This window comes from Podarcis raffonei, chromosome 1 (assembly GCF_027172205.1).
Source record: "Podarcis raffonei isolate rPodRaf1 chromosome 1, rPodRaf1.pri, whole genome shotgun sequence".
Lineage (NCBI taxonomy): Eukaryota > Metazoa > Chordata > Lepidosauria > Squamata > Lacertidae > Podarcis > Podarcis raffonei.
Window position 1 is genome coordinate 82,711,133 of NC_070602.1, and position 13,238 is coordinate 82,724,370.

A 13,238-nucleotide genomic window follows, 5' to 3' on the forward strand; every position below is an offset into this window, starting at 1 on the left:
AAGAGGTCTATACAAAGGAAACTTTCTTCTCAATAAAAGCTTTGCTTAGGGACTGGTATGTAAAAATAAATAAATAAATGGTTCTGTAACAGAAAGCTATCAGCACTGTGATATTGAACTTGAACAGTTTTTATGTGCCATTCAAGCTTGCAAAGTTAGCCGCTATCAACTCTCAAAATCAGTAATGGGTGCGGACTTGCATCCACATGCATGTGCCCTTTTACCATGTCAGTTTCAGGAACTCTACTTCCTTGTCACTCACAGTCAATTGATATGATCCAAAAATGTAAATCTAGGCATACCTAAATATATGTCCATCTTCTGCATCTTGTTAAAGATTGGTCACCTTTCAATGACCAATATAGCAGATTACAGTTCTCATCATGATCAATAAATATAGTGTCACCAAAATGTCAGTTTTCCTGGACATGGTTAGATCTGTCCATCACACTATTTGCTATTGCTTTATCTGTTTAACAACCATGTTCATTTAATGAAATGTAGCTGTCTTGAGCAAAAACTTGTGAAATGTTCCTCTTCAAGTATTTATAGAGCTATGAAATTGCCGTATTTTTCGCCCTATAGGACGCACTTTTTCCCCTCCAAAAATGAAGGGGAAATGTGTGTGCGTCCTATGGGGCGAATGCAGGCTTTCGCTGAAGCCTGGAGAGCGAGAGGGGTCAGTGCGCACCGACGCCTCTCGCTCTCCAGGCTTCAGGAAGCTCTGCGCAACCCTAGGGAGCTCGGCGCGAAGTCGCACTGATCTCCCAAGGGCTGCACAGAGCTGCCTGCAGCCCCGGGCTTCGCGCAGCTCTGCGCAACCCTATGGAGCCCGGTGCGAAGTCGCACTGGGCTCCCGAGGGCTGCGCAGAGCTGCCTGCATTCTGAAGCCTGCGGTGCGCTGAAGAGCGCGCCCGGGCTTTGCACACCTCTCCGCAAGCCTCGGGAGACGACTTCCCGCCGGTCTCCCTAGGCTTGCGGATAGCAGGCTGTTCTGGGGGCAGGGGTCGGGGGAAGCTCGGGCTTCCCCCACGCCAGCCCTGCGCCTGGGGGAGAAATAATTTTTTTTCTTTATTTCCCCCCCAAAAAAAACCTAGGTACGTCCTATGGGGTGGTGCACCCCTGGGGCGAAAAAAACGGTACTCCATCTGAAACCACTAGTACATGTATCAAAGTTATAACCAACAGCACGTCCATTCAAAATATCAGTGGGATTTACTTACACACCATATATTTACCATTGTGGCTTTGATGTCTATTACATTTAGGACACAATGCTTTATTTATACCACTTTTGTATCTCCCTGTATCTGCCAAAAGGTCTTCTGACACAAGGACTAGAATTTTCACAATCCAGGCATGTATTGCAGCCTTATGCGCCTTCCTAAAAGAAAGGCATGTTTCCATGTTTCTTTTTCTTTTTCAGTGCAGCTTCTTCCTTAATGCAACTGCTGGATTGTTCCACTGTGTCCTTGAAGTAGGGACGTAGACTAGGACCCATCATCAGCAGATCAAATGTTGTCATGAAAACTGAAACAAATCCTTAATATCATTGTCAGGCACCTAACTTAAAGCTGCTAAAGGGGTCACCACCATTAACCTTTACTAAGAGGTAAAGATACATTTCAAAATTCAGGAAGGAAAAATGGGTGTGTTTTTATACCATGGAAAATGCTGTAACAGATGCATTGTTGCCCATGGTGTACTCTAGCAGTGCCGTCCAGTAGTAACCTCTAGATTCCATTGTGGTGCAATCAAAAAGAGGCATTTCCACCCTTATCAGAAACCAATGGGAGAAGTAGAATTGTTCAAGTGCCTAGGTCTGATTAGTTAGATGCAACACATGAGCAGAGGCTGCTGATATCAATGAGGAAGGCTAGTTGCATGTCTGTTGTCTTTGTCCATGGAGTTTTCTTGGCAGTGATACTGGAGTGGCTTGCCGGTTCCTGCTCCAGGTGGATCACATTTGGTCAAAACTCTCCACTATGACCTGTCCATCTTGGGTGGCCCTGCACGGCATAGTTCATAGCTTCTCTGAGTTATTCAAGCCCCTTCGCCATGGTAAGGCAGTGATCCATGAAGTGATCACTGAAAATTGGGAAAGGAGTACGACAAGACTGTATATTGTCTCCCTGCTTATTTAACTTATATGCAGAATTCATCATGCAAAAGGCTGGGCTGGATGAATCCCTAGCCGGAATTAAAATTGCCAGAAGAAATATCAACAACCTCAGATATGCAGATGACACAACCTTGATGGCAGAAAGTGAGGAGGAATTAAAGAACCTTTTAATGAGGGGGAAAGAGGAGAGCGCAAAATATGGTCTGAAGCTCAACATCAAAAAAACGAAGATCATGGCCACTGGTCCCATCACCTCCTGGCAAATAGAAGGGGAAGAAATGGAGGCAGTGAGAGATTTTACTTTCTTGGGCTCCATGATCACTGCAGATGGTGACAGCAGTCACGAAATTAAAAGACGCCTGCTTCTTGGGAGAAAAGCAATTACAAACCTAGACAGCATCTTAAAAAGCAGAGACATCACCTTGCCAATAAAGGTCCATATAGTTAAAGCTATGGTTTTCCCAGTAGTGATGTATGGAAGTGAGAGCTGGACCATAAACAAGGCTGATTGCCGAAGAATTGATGCTTTTGAATTATGGTGCTGGAGGAGACTCTTGAGAGACCCATGGACTGCAAGAAGATCAAACCTCTCCATTCTTAAGGAAATCAGCCCCTGAGTGCTCACTGGAAGGACAGATCATGAAGCTGTGGCTCTGTCAAGGCCCTGAGCCCTCCCCCATTTGTTGAATAATAAAACACATAAGACACCAGTATTTTAGGTTAATGGGATAATTAAGGCCACCACTTTATTGCTTACAGAATGTGAGTGGTATTGGCTTAGTCACTGGAAATGAATTGACTATATCTGACTCCTGCCCACCATGCAGGTAGTCCAGTTAGGGTCAATCACCAGTAGGGGGAGCCCTGTTGATGTACATCAACTGAGAGCTCCCCCAGGGTCCCCAATGGGGTCATGGCATGGCCCTAGCCCCTACCCGGGCTTCGGACAAGATCCACACCCCCGGATCCCTTTAATGGAATACCCTTAAAGAGGAGGGGCAGGTGAAGGCCACAACCTCCCCTCCCATAAACCAGGTTTTACCAATGCCTAACCGCCAAACCTTACAAATTTGTGACGATTGCTACGAGGCAGGCGAAAACCACATGGCCGGTGCCAATTTGCCAAGTGGAAAAATTCCCACCTGGCCTCCTCAACAGAACACATAGTAACAAACCAAAACAATAAACCTCCTATATAGTTTAAATGGCCATATAGTGATTAATTAGCCAAAGGCCAACATACCAAATATGTTGCTATTGTTAGGTTGGCCTCATTGCTCATTATTTGGGGGGATAAGATATACTGCAGCTGCTGCTGAATCTACTGCAGGCTTCCTCAATCTCAGCCCTCCAGATGTTTTTGGCCTACAACTCCCATGATCCCTAGCTAGCAAGACCAATGGTCAGGGATAATGGGAATTGTAGTCTCAAAACATCTGGAGGGCGGAGGCTGAGGAAGCCTGATCTACTGCATTGTGAGTATTGCACTGGCAGAAATAGTGCAGCAATAAGCAGCTATAAGCAAAGAGTAAATGACTTCTATATGCAAGCTTACATTAAAGTGACATGGAGTAGATTAATGGCTGAAAATATGTACTGAAATGAGTGGCATGGGGACAGTTTTGTTTCAAACCAATTATGGAAATAAACTCCCAGCTTGCAGGTCCTCAGGTGATGACTATGCGAAGAGGTCATACTGAATATTTTAATGATATGGGTTTCTCTCCTGAGAATTTCAGCAATTCTGTTTCTAGCTCAATACCAAACCAACTATAAAGCGAGAAATTCTATCCACATTTCCTTGCTTTTTAAGCTTTGGGAATGACATTTTGTGATTCACAGGTAAGAGTTCTTAGACTATTTCTTCTTCTTATGGTTGACTCATGAAATATTGGCAAAAAAACAAACAAATGTTCTCTGGCATTCAGAAGTATAAGCAGCTAAATTGTCTGGAAGCTAAACAAGTTTTCAGTAGCCACCAAACTTGGGTAGGGTTTGAAAGCCCTTTTATGATGCTGCATTACAAATCTCTTGCAGGTTTCCTAGGGATCTACAAAGCCAAAGCTGATCTTCAGAAACATTGAGTGAGGTACGAACATCACATAGATTCATCCACTTATTATCATCCATTTATTAATCTAGAAGTTTATTCCTTTTGGCATTGCCAAACTCCAACCCATGCAAAACCACTTTAAAGTCAAGGGGATCATTATTGGTGCATTATCTTTTTAATCATCCATTTATAATATCTCCTTATTTATCTATATTTGTTGTGACCCAGCAAACCCTAAGGACTGTTTGGGTGCTGCAGGGCTATTTATTTCTTTATTGTCTACAGCTGCCTTGGCAATAAATGGGGAGAGGCTTTTCACAGGTGGGAGAAAAGAAACCATTCTGGGACTCACAGCCACAATCCAGGCTTTCTTTAAAAAAAAGTGCTGGGTGCAACCAGTGCAGAAATATATATATATTTTTTTTATAAAATTTTTATTGATTTTCCAACATATATTATAACACATTACAAGTGACAATACAAAAACAAACAAACATATAAACATGTATAATTTCATAACCTTTTTTCCTTATACCCAATTTCGACGACTTCCCCATGCCTCCCTTTTCTGCATCCCTGTTTTAAACTTTTTCAGCAACCCCTAATCTCAATTACTTATAATTCACTTTCTTTAACCTTTTTCTCTTACCCAATCATTTATCGCTGCAAATCTGCTTTACCTTACCCATGACATTTTAACACTCAATAATTTTACAACAGTTCTTAAGATAAAGTTTAAATTTCTTCCAATCTTCTTCCACCATCTCTTTCCCTTGGTCACGGATTCTGCCCGTCATCTCAGCCAGTCCCATATAGTCAATCACCTTCGTCTGCCACTCTTCCAGCGTGGGTAGTTCTTGTGTCTTCCAATACTTTGCTAAAAGAACTCTTGCTGCTGTTGTAGCGTACATAAAAAACGTCCTATCTTTCCCTGACACCAATTGGCCTACCATGCCCAGGAGAAAAGCCTCTGGTTTCTTATGAAAGGTACACTTAAGCAGTGCAGAAATATTTTGAAAGGCTAGATTATCCACATTGCCCAGCTGCAATGGTGCAACAAGTTCTGACTGGCATCTTATATTTGCACTGTAAAATTTGGGAGCTTGCAACTTACTCTGATGTGAATGTGTTTAAGGATTGCAATCTTAAATTCATAGAATAACATAATTTTTAATCCCTACTTTTTTGATGTGTAAAAGAATGTTGGTATATGGATGGAAAAGATGCATCACTGGACATTAATGATGTTGTGAGCACTAGCCAATAGGTGCCCATTATTCATCCAGAAGTACATCCCTCAAAATACAGGCACAATAGATTGCACTTCTACATGTGGTGGGGGTGAGAGAATTTCAAAATGCCAGCAATTCAGTTTTAGCAACTTTTGTGCAAAAGAGAGAGAGACGAGGAGATACAGAAAGATACAGAGAGAGACTTCATCCTCCCACAAGGAAGGACGTTGCTGTGGAAATTACAGTTAGAATGCATGTTGGCAAGCCTACTTGAGTGCTTATTATATCTACGGTAATTCTAAATATATGTTCTGATGTCAAACTGATTTGCTACGCAAAATAGTCTACCTGAATTCTACACAAAGAAAGGGGGGGGAGGAAAAGGTAGGAAACAAAGACATTTTTAGTTATTCCTTTCAAAACTGGTGGTAAGAATGCTAACCCCCTCATTCAATGCAGTAGGTAGAGAACTACTCAGTCAAAACCTCCATTGTACCCTGTGCTTTTTTTCTAAAGTAATGTTTAGGAGTACTCTCATTTTCCTGCTCATATTGAAATACTGCCCCTCAATGAGGCCAAATTTAGATTCACAAAATGTTTAGGGGCACTGGTTATAGCTCTTTTTTCACGAATGGATTTTTATTCTGGTTATTTAAAGCAAAGTTGGTAGACTTGAAACTGTGCTCTAGAAAATGTCTGACGAAGGCTTTCTCAACCTCTCTTTACATGAAATGATGGAGGCTGCTTTTCCAAGCAATCCAGTCATTATGAGACTGGTCTTCCCCCAAATAAAGGTTGCTTCAGTGAATTTTCTTATTGATTTCACATCAGTGTCCAGTGAACAAGTTCATCAAAGCAGAAACTGTGTTACTGTTTCTGACAAAACAATTTAATAATAATAATAATAATGATGATGATGATGATGATGATGATGAGAGACTCTTCTCAGTGTCCCACTTAGGATGGGACAAAAGAGAAGGTATTCCCAGTGGCTGCACCCAGGTTAGGGAACCCTGAAATCGTTTTATTTTTATGATTTATTTTTTTAAAAATGTGGCCCTGTCCCTGTTTTGCAATTGTTTGATGCTGTATTATGAAATTGTAATGTTTCATTATGTACCAGATCAATCACCTCACACTTCAGGAGAGGGCCTCCTGCAGATTCCATCTTACTAGAAAGTCCATAGCATATGACATAGGAATCAGGCTTTTAGTGTGGTGGTACCTACCCTTTTGAACTTCCTCCTATTACACATCAAGCAGGGATCATCTCTATTGCCTTTGCGCAATATACTCCTGAGGGATGTAGAAAAGCAAAGATGTGGTTGACCTTGATTGTCACATTATGCTAATAATTATTTTTATCCCATTATAGAGGAATAATAATGAAGCAAAATCTCACTTCTGTAACGGAATTCATCCTTGTACGATTCATGGACCACCCTGACCTCCAAGTCCCCCTCTTCATCTTGTTCCTGGTTATCTATGTAGCCACGCTGGTAGGCAACCTTGGGATAATCATAGTAACCAGTGTGGATGCTCGGCTCCACACCCCAATGTACTTTTTCCTGAGAAACCTCTCCATTATCGATATTGGTTATTCAACTGCCATTGCCCCCAAGTTGCTGACAACCTTTGTGGCAGAGAAGACAGCCATTTCTTTCAAGGGATGCACAGTGCAGTTTTTCTTTTTTTGTCTGTTTGTGACCACTGAAGGCTGCCTTCTTGCTGTGATGGCGTACGATCGCTTCACAGCCATCTGCAACCCACTGCTCTATTTTGCTGTTATGTCAAAGAAGTTGTGTGCCATATTGGTGGTAGTTGCATATAGTTGTGGCTTGGCAAGTTCAACTATCCATACCATTTTCATATTCAATTTGTCCTTCTGCAGTTCAAATATCATTAATCATTTTTTCTGTGATGTTCCTCCTATACTCCAGTTGTCCTGTTCTGACACCCATGTCACTCGCACTGTGCATTTCATTTTATCCACTGTCATTGCACTGACGACTTTTCTCATTGTCTTGGTCTCCTACATTGCCATAGTTTTTGCTATCATGCAGATCCATTCTGCCCAGGGCAGATACAAAGCCTTCTCCACCTGTGCTTCCCACCTGACCACAGTCACTATCTTCTTTGGAACCATCATCTTCATGTATATACGGCCTGGCTCCAGTTTCCCAAAGGATCAGGACAAAATAGTTTCTGTGTTCTATACTCTCGTGACATCCTTGCTCAACCCTCTCATCTACAGCCTAAGGAACAAAGATGTGAAAGATGCTGCATGCAGGATAGTAGGCAAGGTGGCATTTCTGAAGTAGCCACTCTGCAACTGCTCATTGCCACAGTACTGATTAAGGCTCATCCTGCCTCCACCACCATTGCCATAAGGGCATGAATTCCCCCTGTCCAGTTACCCCACAGCAGTGGCCAATTGTTCCTACAAGCAAGCCACTTTTCCTGTTACTGTTGATGCTACCTGTAACATGTGTGACTCTTTAGGGACTTATTTTGAGCCAGTGATGTTCAGTTAAATTCTTTGTGTTTGGGCATCTGTGTGAACTATGAAAAGCCATGGTGGGTTCACCACACACACATGGCTCTTGGGATGAAATACACTGACCTTTTTGAAAATGATTTCTCTGTTGGTCATGTTCTCCATTTATTCTGAAAGTTTTGATCCATGGCCTTGGGTGGTATTGGATTCCCTCCCCTCCCCCTCCCCCCGAGCCTCACACCTGGTTATCACATATGTTTAATTCACTTTGATGCATTGTCAGCTAAGCCTTGCGCAATGGGACTCCTCCCCTTCTCCTTCCACATGTCCCCTAAATATGTTCTGAGGTTCTCTCAGCCCTCTGGAGCAGATTTGGGGACTCCACAGGAGATGCACCAGGGGGAGGAGAGGGAGAAAGTCTCATTGTGCAAGTCAAAATCCATGCACTAATGAGACATGCTAGTTGGATACCACCCTTTGTTACGTTTCCAAATGTGTTGAGATTTTTTTTTCTCCCAAAGCACCCTGAATTAGTCCATTCTAGTTCTGCAGTTTCAAATTCTTGTTGGCTTTGTGTTTTTAGCATTGCTTTATGATTTGTATTCTGTTTGATACTCTGTTTTTGTACACTACTCGTGTATTCTTGGAATGTAGACTGGTTAAATAAAAAAACAACAACAACCAAGAAGTGATGTGAACTGGTGCTCTAGATCTGAGACAATATATTACTTTGTAGTCATCTACTATTCCCTAGTGGACCTGAAGGGAATGTTGCAATCCCAGCTATATCTTACTTAGAAAGTCCCATGGGGTCTATGTCCCTAGTTTCCAAGGAATCATATATAAACACATCTTGCTAATTCACACAGTAATACTCTTGTAGTCATGAAATGACTTTTCTTTCCACTGGTAAGAGTTACCAGCTTAGCTAAGCTACCATCATCATTTTTTCTGCATTTTTGTTATGTCGGTAAGAGATATTGCATTCAATTGGACCAACTCTTTAAAAGCCTTTCATTTTGACATTTGCAGCAAACTGACACAAAATCGGGGGGGGGGGTAGTCAAAAGAAAGAACCTGTGCCCAGTTGTATTTGCTTAAACATAATAGAATATGGAGTATTATGCTCAGAAGTAAATCTCATTACGTTCAGCCATATATACTCCCCCTAATAACTGCAGCCTTAATTATTGAAGCTTGTTTTATTGTCCAAGATTTAAGAATAGCAGGTGGTATGGATGGAAGCTGCTGCAAAAGATACTGGAAGCAAGTCTTTCTAGGAAGCAGCAATATGGGTATGTAACAATATGAAACATGCACTTGATGATTGCACCAGACTCTTCAAAGTCTTATGCCTGAGCTGGTTGTTTCTGAGTACTATGCTTACATGAGAAATGAATGGGCTTCAGTTGAGGATTTCTGATTTCGTGGGTGTGTGCCGATCTGATCCCACCCAACTGCCATGTATACTCCAGAAGGCTGTCTACCAGGTAATGTGCGTCTCACTTGGAAAAAATCCTTCTCATACCTGCACCATCCAGGGGTCCTTTACATCATGTGTTGATTATGACCTGATGACTCATGCCTAAGCTCAACAATGGCTGACATTTAAAACTATTAAATGGTGGGATTCAATGAACAACTCTCATGAACAGGAGCCCATTTGATGACTTCCAACTTCACAATGGGGGTTTCTCCCTCTCCTCCCCTATAGCCCTGGTAAGGAGAAACCCCAAACTGCACACAGTGGGAGAAGGTAATGGAACATCCTGTCTAGCAAGCTGATGTACTTGTCATGACAGAACATTCAGAAGAACCCAGCACTTAATTCCTCCCATTGTGCCATGGAAGTTGATATTTTTTTAAAAAATTCATGGTTTCTGATAATTTCTGCAATTTTAATACAAGTCATCACTTGATTGTGCATTAATTAGCCCCAGTGCTGGTAAAGATAGTCATAACTAGGGATAGATGAGAATTTGGTTTGGGTTTTAATGAGAAACCACTGAGTTTACACTTTTCAAACCAATATGATAGTCAAAAACTTTAGACCAAATCTACACTGCTCTGAATTTTGTGATGTAGTTCTTCCACCAAATAATATGTACAAAAATGCATATGTACATTCCTGAAAACAACAAAGTGAACTGAATTAGGTGGGATCTCTTGCCAATATGTGGATATTAATTGAAAGTGCATGCAAAAATGTGTTTAGTGAAAGAGATTCACACTAAAATGCTGACATATTTTCATGAGAATTTTTAAGAATAAAAAAATAAAATTACTTCCTTTTTATTTCATTTTTGCTTTTCCTCCTAGGGAAACTATGGGATTAATGATGGAGTACCCAAATCAAACCATGGTGACTGAATTCATCCTTCTTGGCTTTATGGAACATCCTGAGCTGTGGGCCCTTCTCTTCCTGCTGTTCCTCTTGATCTACATTGTCACAGTGTCAGGAAATCTTGGCATCATCATACTAGCCAGCCTTGATGCAAACCTGCACACTCCCATGTACTTTTTCCTCAGCAACCTTTCCTTGGTTGACGTTGGCTATTCTACTACTATTGCTCCCAGGTTGCTGATGACCTTTCTGGAGAGCAATAATGCTATTGCATTCACAGAGTGTACCGTGCAATTTTTCTTTTTGTGTTTATTTATCACAGTCGAAACTTGTCTTCTAGCTATTATGGCTTATGATCGCTTCACTGCCATTTGCAACCCATTACTCTATTTTGTTGCCATGTCTAAAAAGCTCTGTCTGGTCTTAGTAATAGGTGCATATATTTGTGGCTTTGTGAATTCAGCTGCACAGACTTCATTGATATTTAGCCTTTCTTTCTGCAGCTCAAATGTTATCAATCATTTCTTTTGTGACATACCTCCTATCCTGAAACTTTCCTGTTCAAGCACAGAAGTGGCTAACACTGTGCATTTCATCTTTTCTACTGCAATAGTCACAGCCACTTTGTTGATTATCCTCATCTCCTATAGCTACATTATTTTTGCCATCTTGCGGATTCACTCTGCTCAGGGCAGGCACAAAGCTTTTTCCACCTGTGCCTCCCACCTCACGTCTGTCACAATCTTCTATGGGACCATTATCTTTATGTATCTGAGGCCCAATTCCAGTGTCTCAACGGATGAAGATAAAATTGTTTCAGTGTTCTATACTCTTGTGATCCCCATGCTAAATCCTTTCATCTACAGTCTGAGAAATAAAGATGTGAAGAATGCTTTCCTAAGGATGAATGGAAAGATCTCATTAAATTAAGTCAGTTATTCTTCAAGATGAGTTTGAGTTTCCAGTAGATAATAACCAAGAAAGTGTGTATTTGTTCTATTTGTGTGTGTGTGTGTGTGTGTGTGTGTGTAATTGTCCTACTGGTGTGTTGCTTTTTTTTCTTTTTTTGCCCATTCCACACTTAATTGTCAGTAGGTGGCATTAATAGTACATAGCATGGTTGGCTGGCATCCGTGTGTCTTGGGAGACAATGGATGAGTTTGTCCTCACGGGTAAAGTCAAACCGCTGGAGAGTTACAGTGGGAGGTTGGACATTGGGGAAGCCCTGATATTGGGTAGAGGGTAGCTTGTAACCTCTTCCTGCCCCTCTTTGGTTATGGGCATTTTGTTAAAGGGATCCGGGGAGAGTGGTCTATAACCAACGCCCAGACGGGGACTAGGGTCATATCACTCCTCTAACAGGGACTGCCCGGGGGATCTGCTATTTGATGTAGGTCATAGGCCCGCTCCCCATGGTGGTCTATCATTAGATGCATTCCCAGCAATTGGGTGGAGTGGTTTAAATTGGCTTCACCCAATGTTTAAGAAAAACCACTCACACTCACAACTAATAAAAGTGGTGGCCTATTTGATCCACAAATCGTATTTACTGTTGCCTGTCTATTTATTCACCCCAGGGAGCTGCGGGTCCACGGGTCCTGGCATGCAATTACAGCACCTGCTGTGGCTGTAGAGACTGATACAAGAGAGACATGTTTAGTTGCATCTGTGGCGGATGAAGGCATCTACTTTGCTGCTACAGATGCACCATGACATTTCTTATTTCTGTGGTCCTCCCAGTGGTCCTTTGGTCCTTTGGTCACTGCTGTGGATATATGATCTGACTGTCTCTAGGCACTGTGGTTGTCTGCCAGGAATCCCCACATGACGGGGTTAATGTTGCTAGCATTCATGTCACGTTTGCAGAAATCTTTTGTAATGCAGAGCTAGTCTTCCAGTTGGCTTGCTTTATTTTCTGCTCAATGTTACCTTCTTTTATTTATTTAAAAATTTATACTTCACATTTTAAATATTAATCCAAGCCATCATGGTTTGCAGAGAACTATAACATTGTTAAAAGACAATGAAAACAGTTCAGACTACTAAAATGATGGTTAGCACTCAATTTTAGTAATCAGTTCAAACCAACAGAGGGACCAAATAAAATTAGTATAAAAACTAGGCAACCCAGACTAAAACACAGTAGAATAAAATGGATTGGCTGCTAATCGGAAGTTTAAAAGGTGGGAGTCTGGTGTTTCTCTCTGGAGAGATAATCCTACAACCTGGGTGCCACATTGGAAAAGTCCCTGTCTTGCATCCCAACCAATTAGGCTTCTGGATATGAGGTACATATTGAAAGCCTCTGAAGTAGAGCACATTCAATGCACAGAATTGTGTTTCTTTGCCACTGACAGCATAGAGCAATATTATAATCTCATCTTGTTACCATCCTGCTCAGATATTACTAAGAAGGTTGAAGAGGGAGCTTGCAAGCTTCATCCCAGCTGGAGCCAGCTCCAAAGCTGCATAGACTCTCTGGGGAGTCTGCTTTCCTCTCCTCTCCTCTCCCAATTAACTCCCATTTCTGCAAAATATTGCATAGACTCTCCAGGGGTTTTTGCATCTTTCCCTCCCAGTTGACCTCAGTCTCCAGGGTGAGAGCAGATGAAGGAAAAGAACTGGGCTGTTCACAAGAGAAGGAAGAGGGGTTTTTGAGTGTTCATGCACACCTGGCATGAGATGCAGGGCTGTAAATAAGGAGAGTGCATTGGAGAACTAGAGTGGTAGGAGCCTAGGACTCCTGCCTTCACCACCTACAGCATCTCCTGGATGCCCTGTGGAGCATGGAGTGCTGAGAGACAGGACTGGGGGCTGGAGAGTCTGCACTGTAAAAGGTGTTTCTTATTTATTTTCATTTCAAGTGGAGACCAAAGGGGTCATTTCAAGAAGAAGTGGATGGGAAGGGGGGAGGCTGCATCAGAGGCTGAATAAAAAAATGCTGGAGTGAAAGAAAGGAGTGGTAAAAGGGCGGAGTATGTTTAAGAAAA

At 41.9% G+C, this 13,238-nt stretch overlaps 2 protein-coding genes across 3 annotated transcripts; both read left to right on the top strand.

Moving 5' to 3' along the window:
• The first annotated feature begins 3,534 nt into the window (after window positions 1-3,534).
• On the top strand, window positions 3,535-7,728 carry LOC128418908 (olfactory receptor 1020-like). 2 transcript variants are annotated; one of them, XM_053399076.1, is made up of 2 exons: window positions 3,535-3,543; window positions 6,799-7,728. In XM_053399076.1, the coding sequence occupies exons 1-2, from the start codon at window positions 3,535-3,537 to the stop codon at window positions 7,726-7,728; spliced, it is 939 nt and encodes a 312-aa protein (XP_053255051.1). The 2 variants fall into 2 exon arrangements, with proteins under 2 accessions (XP_053255051.1, XP_053255060.1); XM_053399085.1 differs by lacking the exon at window positions 3,535-3,543 and having other exon boundaries at window positions 6,793-7,728.
• A 2,502-nt stretch (window positions 7,729-10,230) lies between these two features.
• LOC128418899 (olfactory receptor 1019-like) lies at window positions 10,231-11,178 on the top strand. The gene has a single exon (XM_053399065.1). It carries the CDS (start codon window positions 10,231-10,233, stop codon window positions 11,176-11,178), a length of 948 nt encoding a protein of 315 aa, XP_053255040.1.
• Window positions 11,179-13,238: the final 2,060 nt, after the last annotated feature.

Bases quoted from the DNA above. Each gene is read 5' to 3' on its own strand.
- LOC128418899 (XM_053399065.1), top strand. From the start codon at position 10,231: ATGGGATTAATGATGGAGTACCCAAATCAAACCATGGTGACTGAATTC.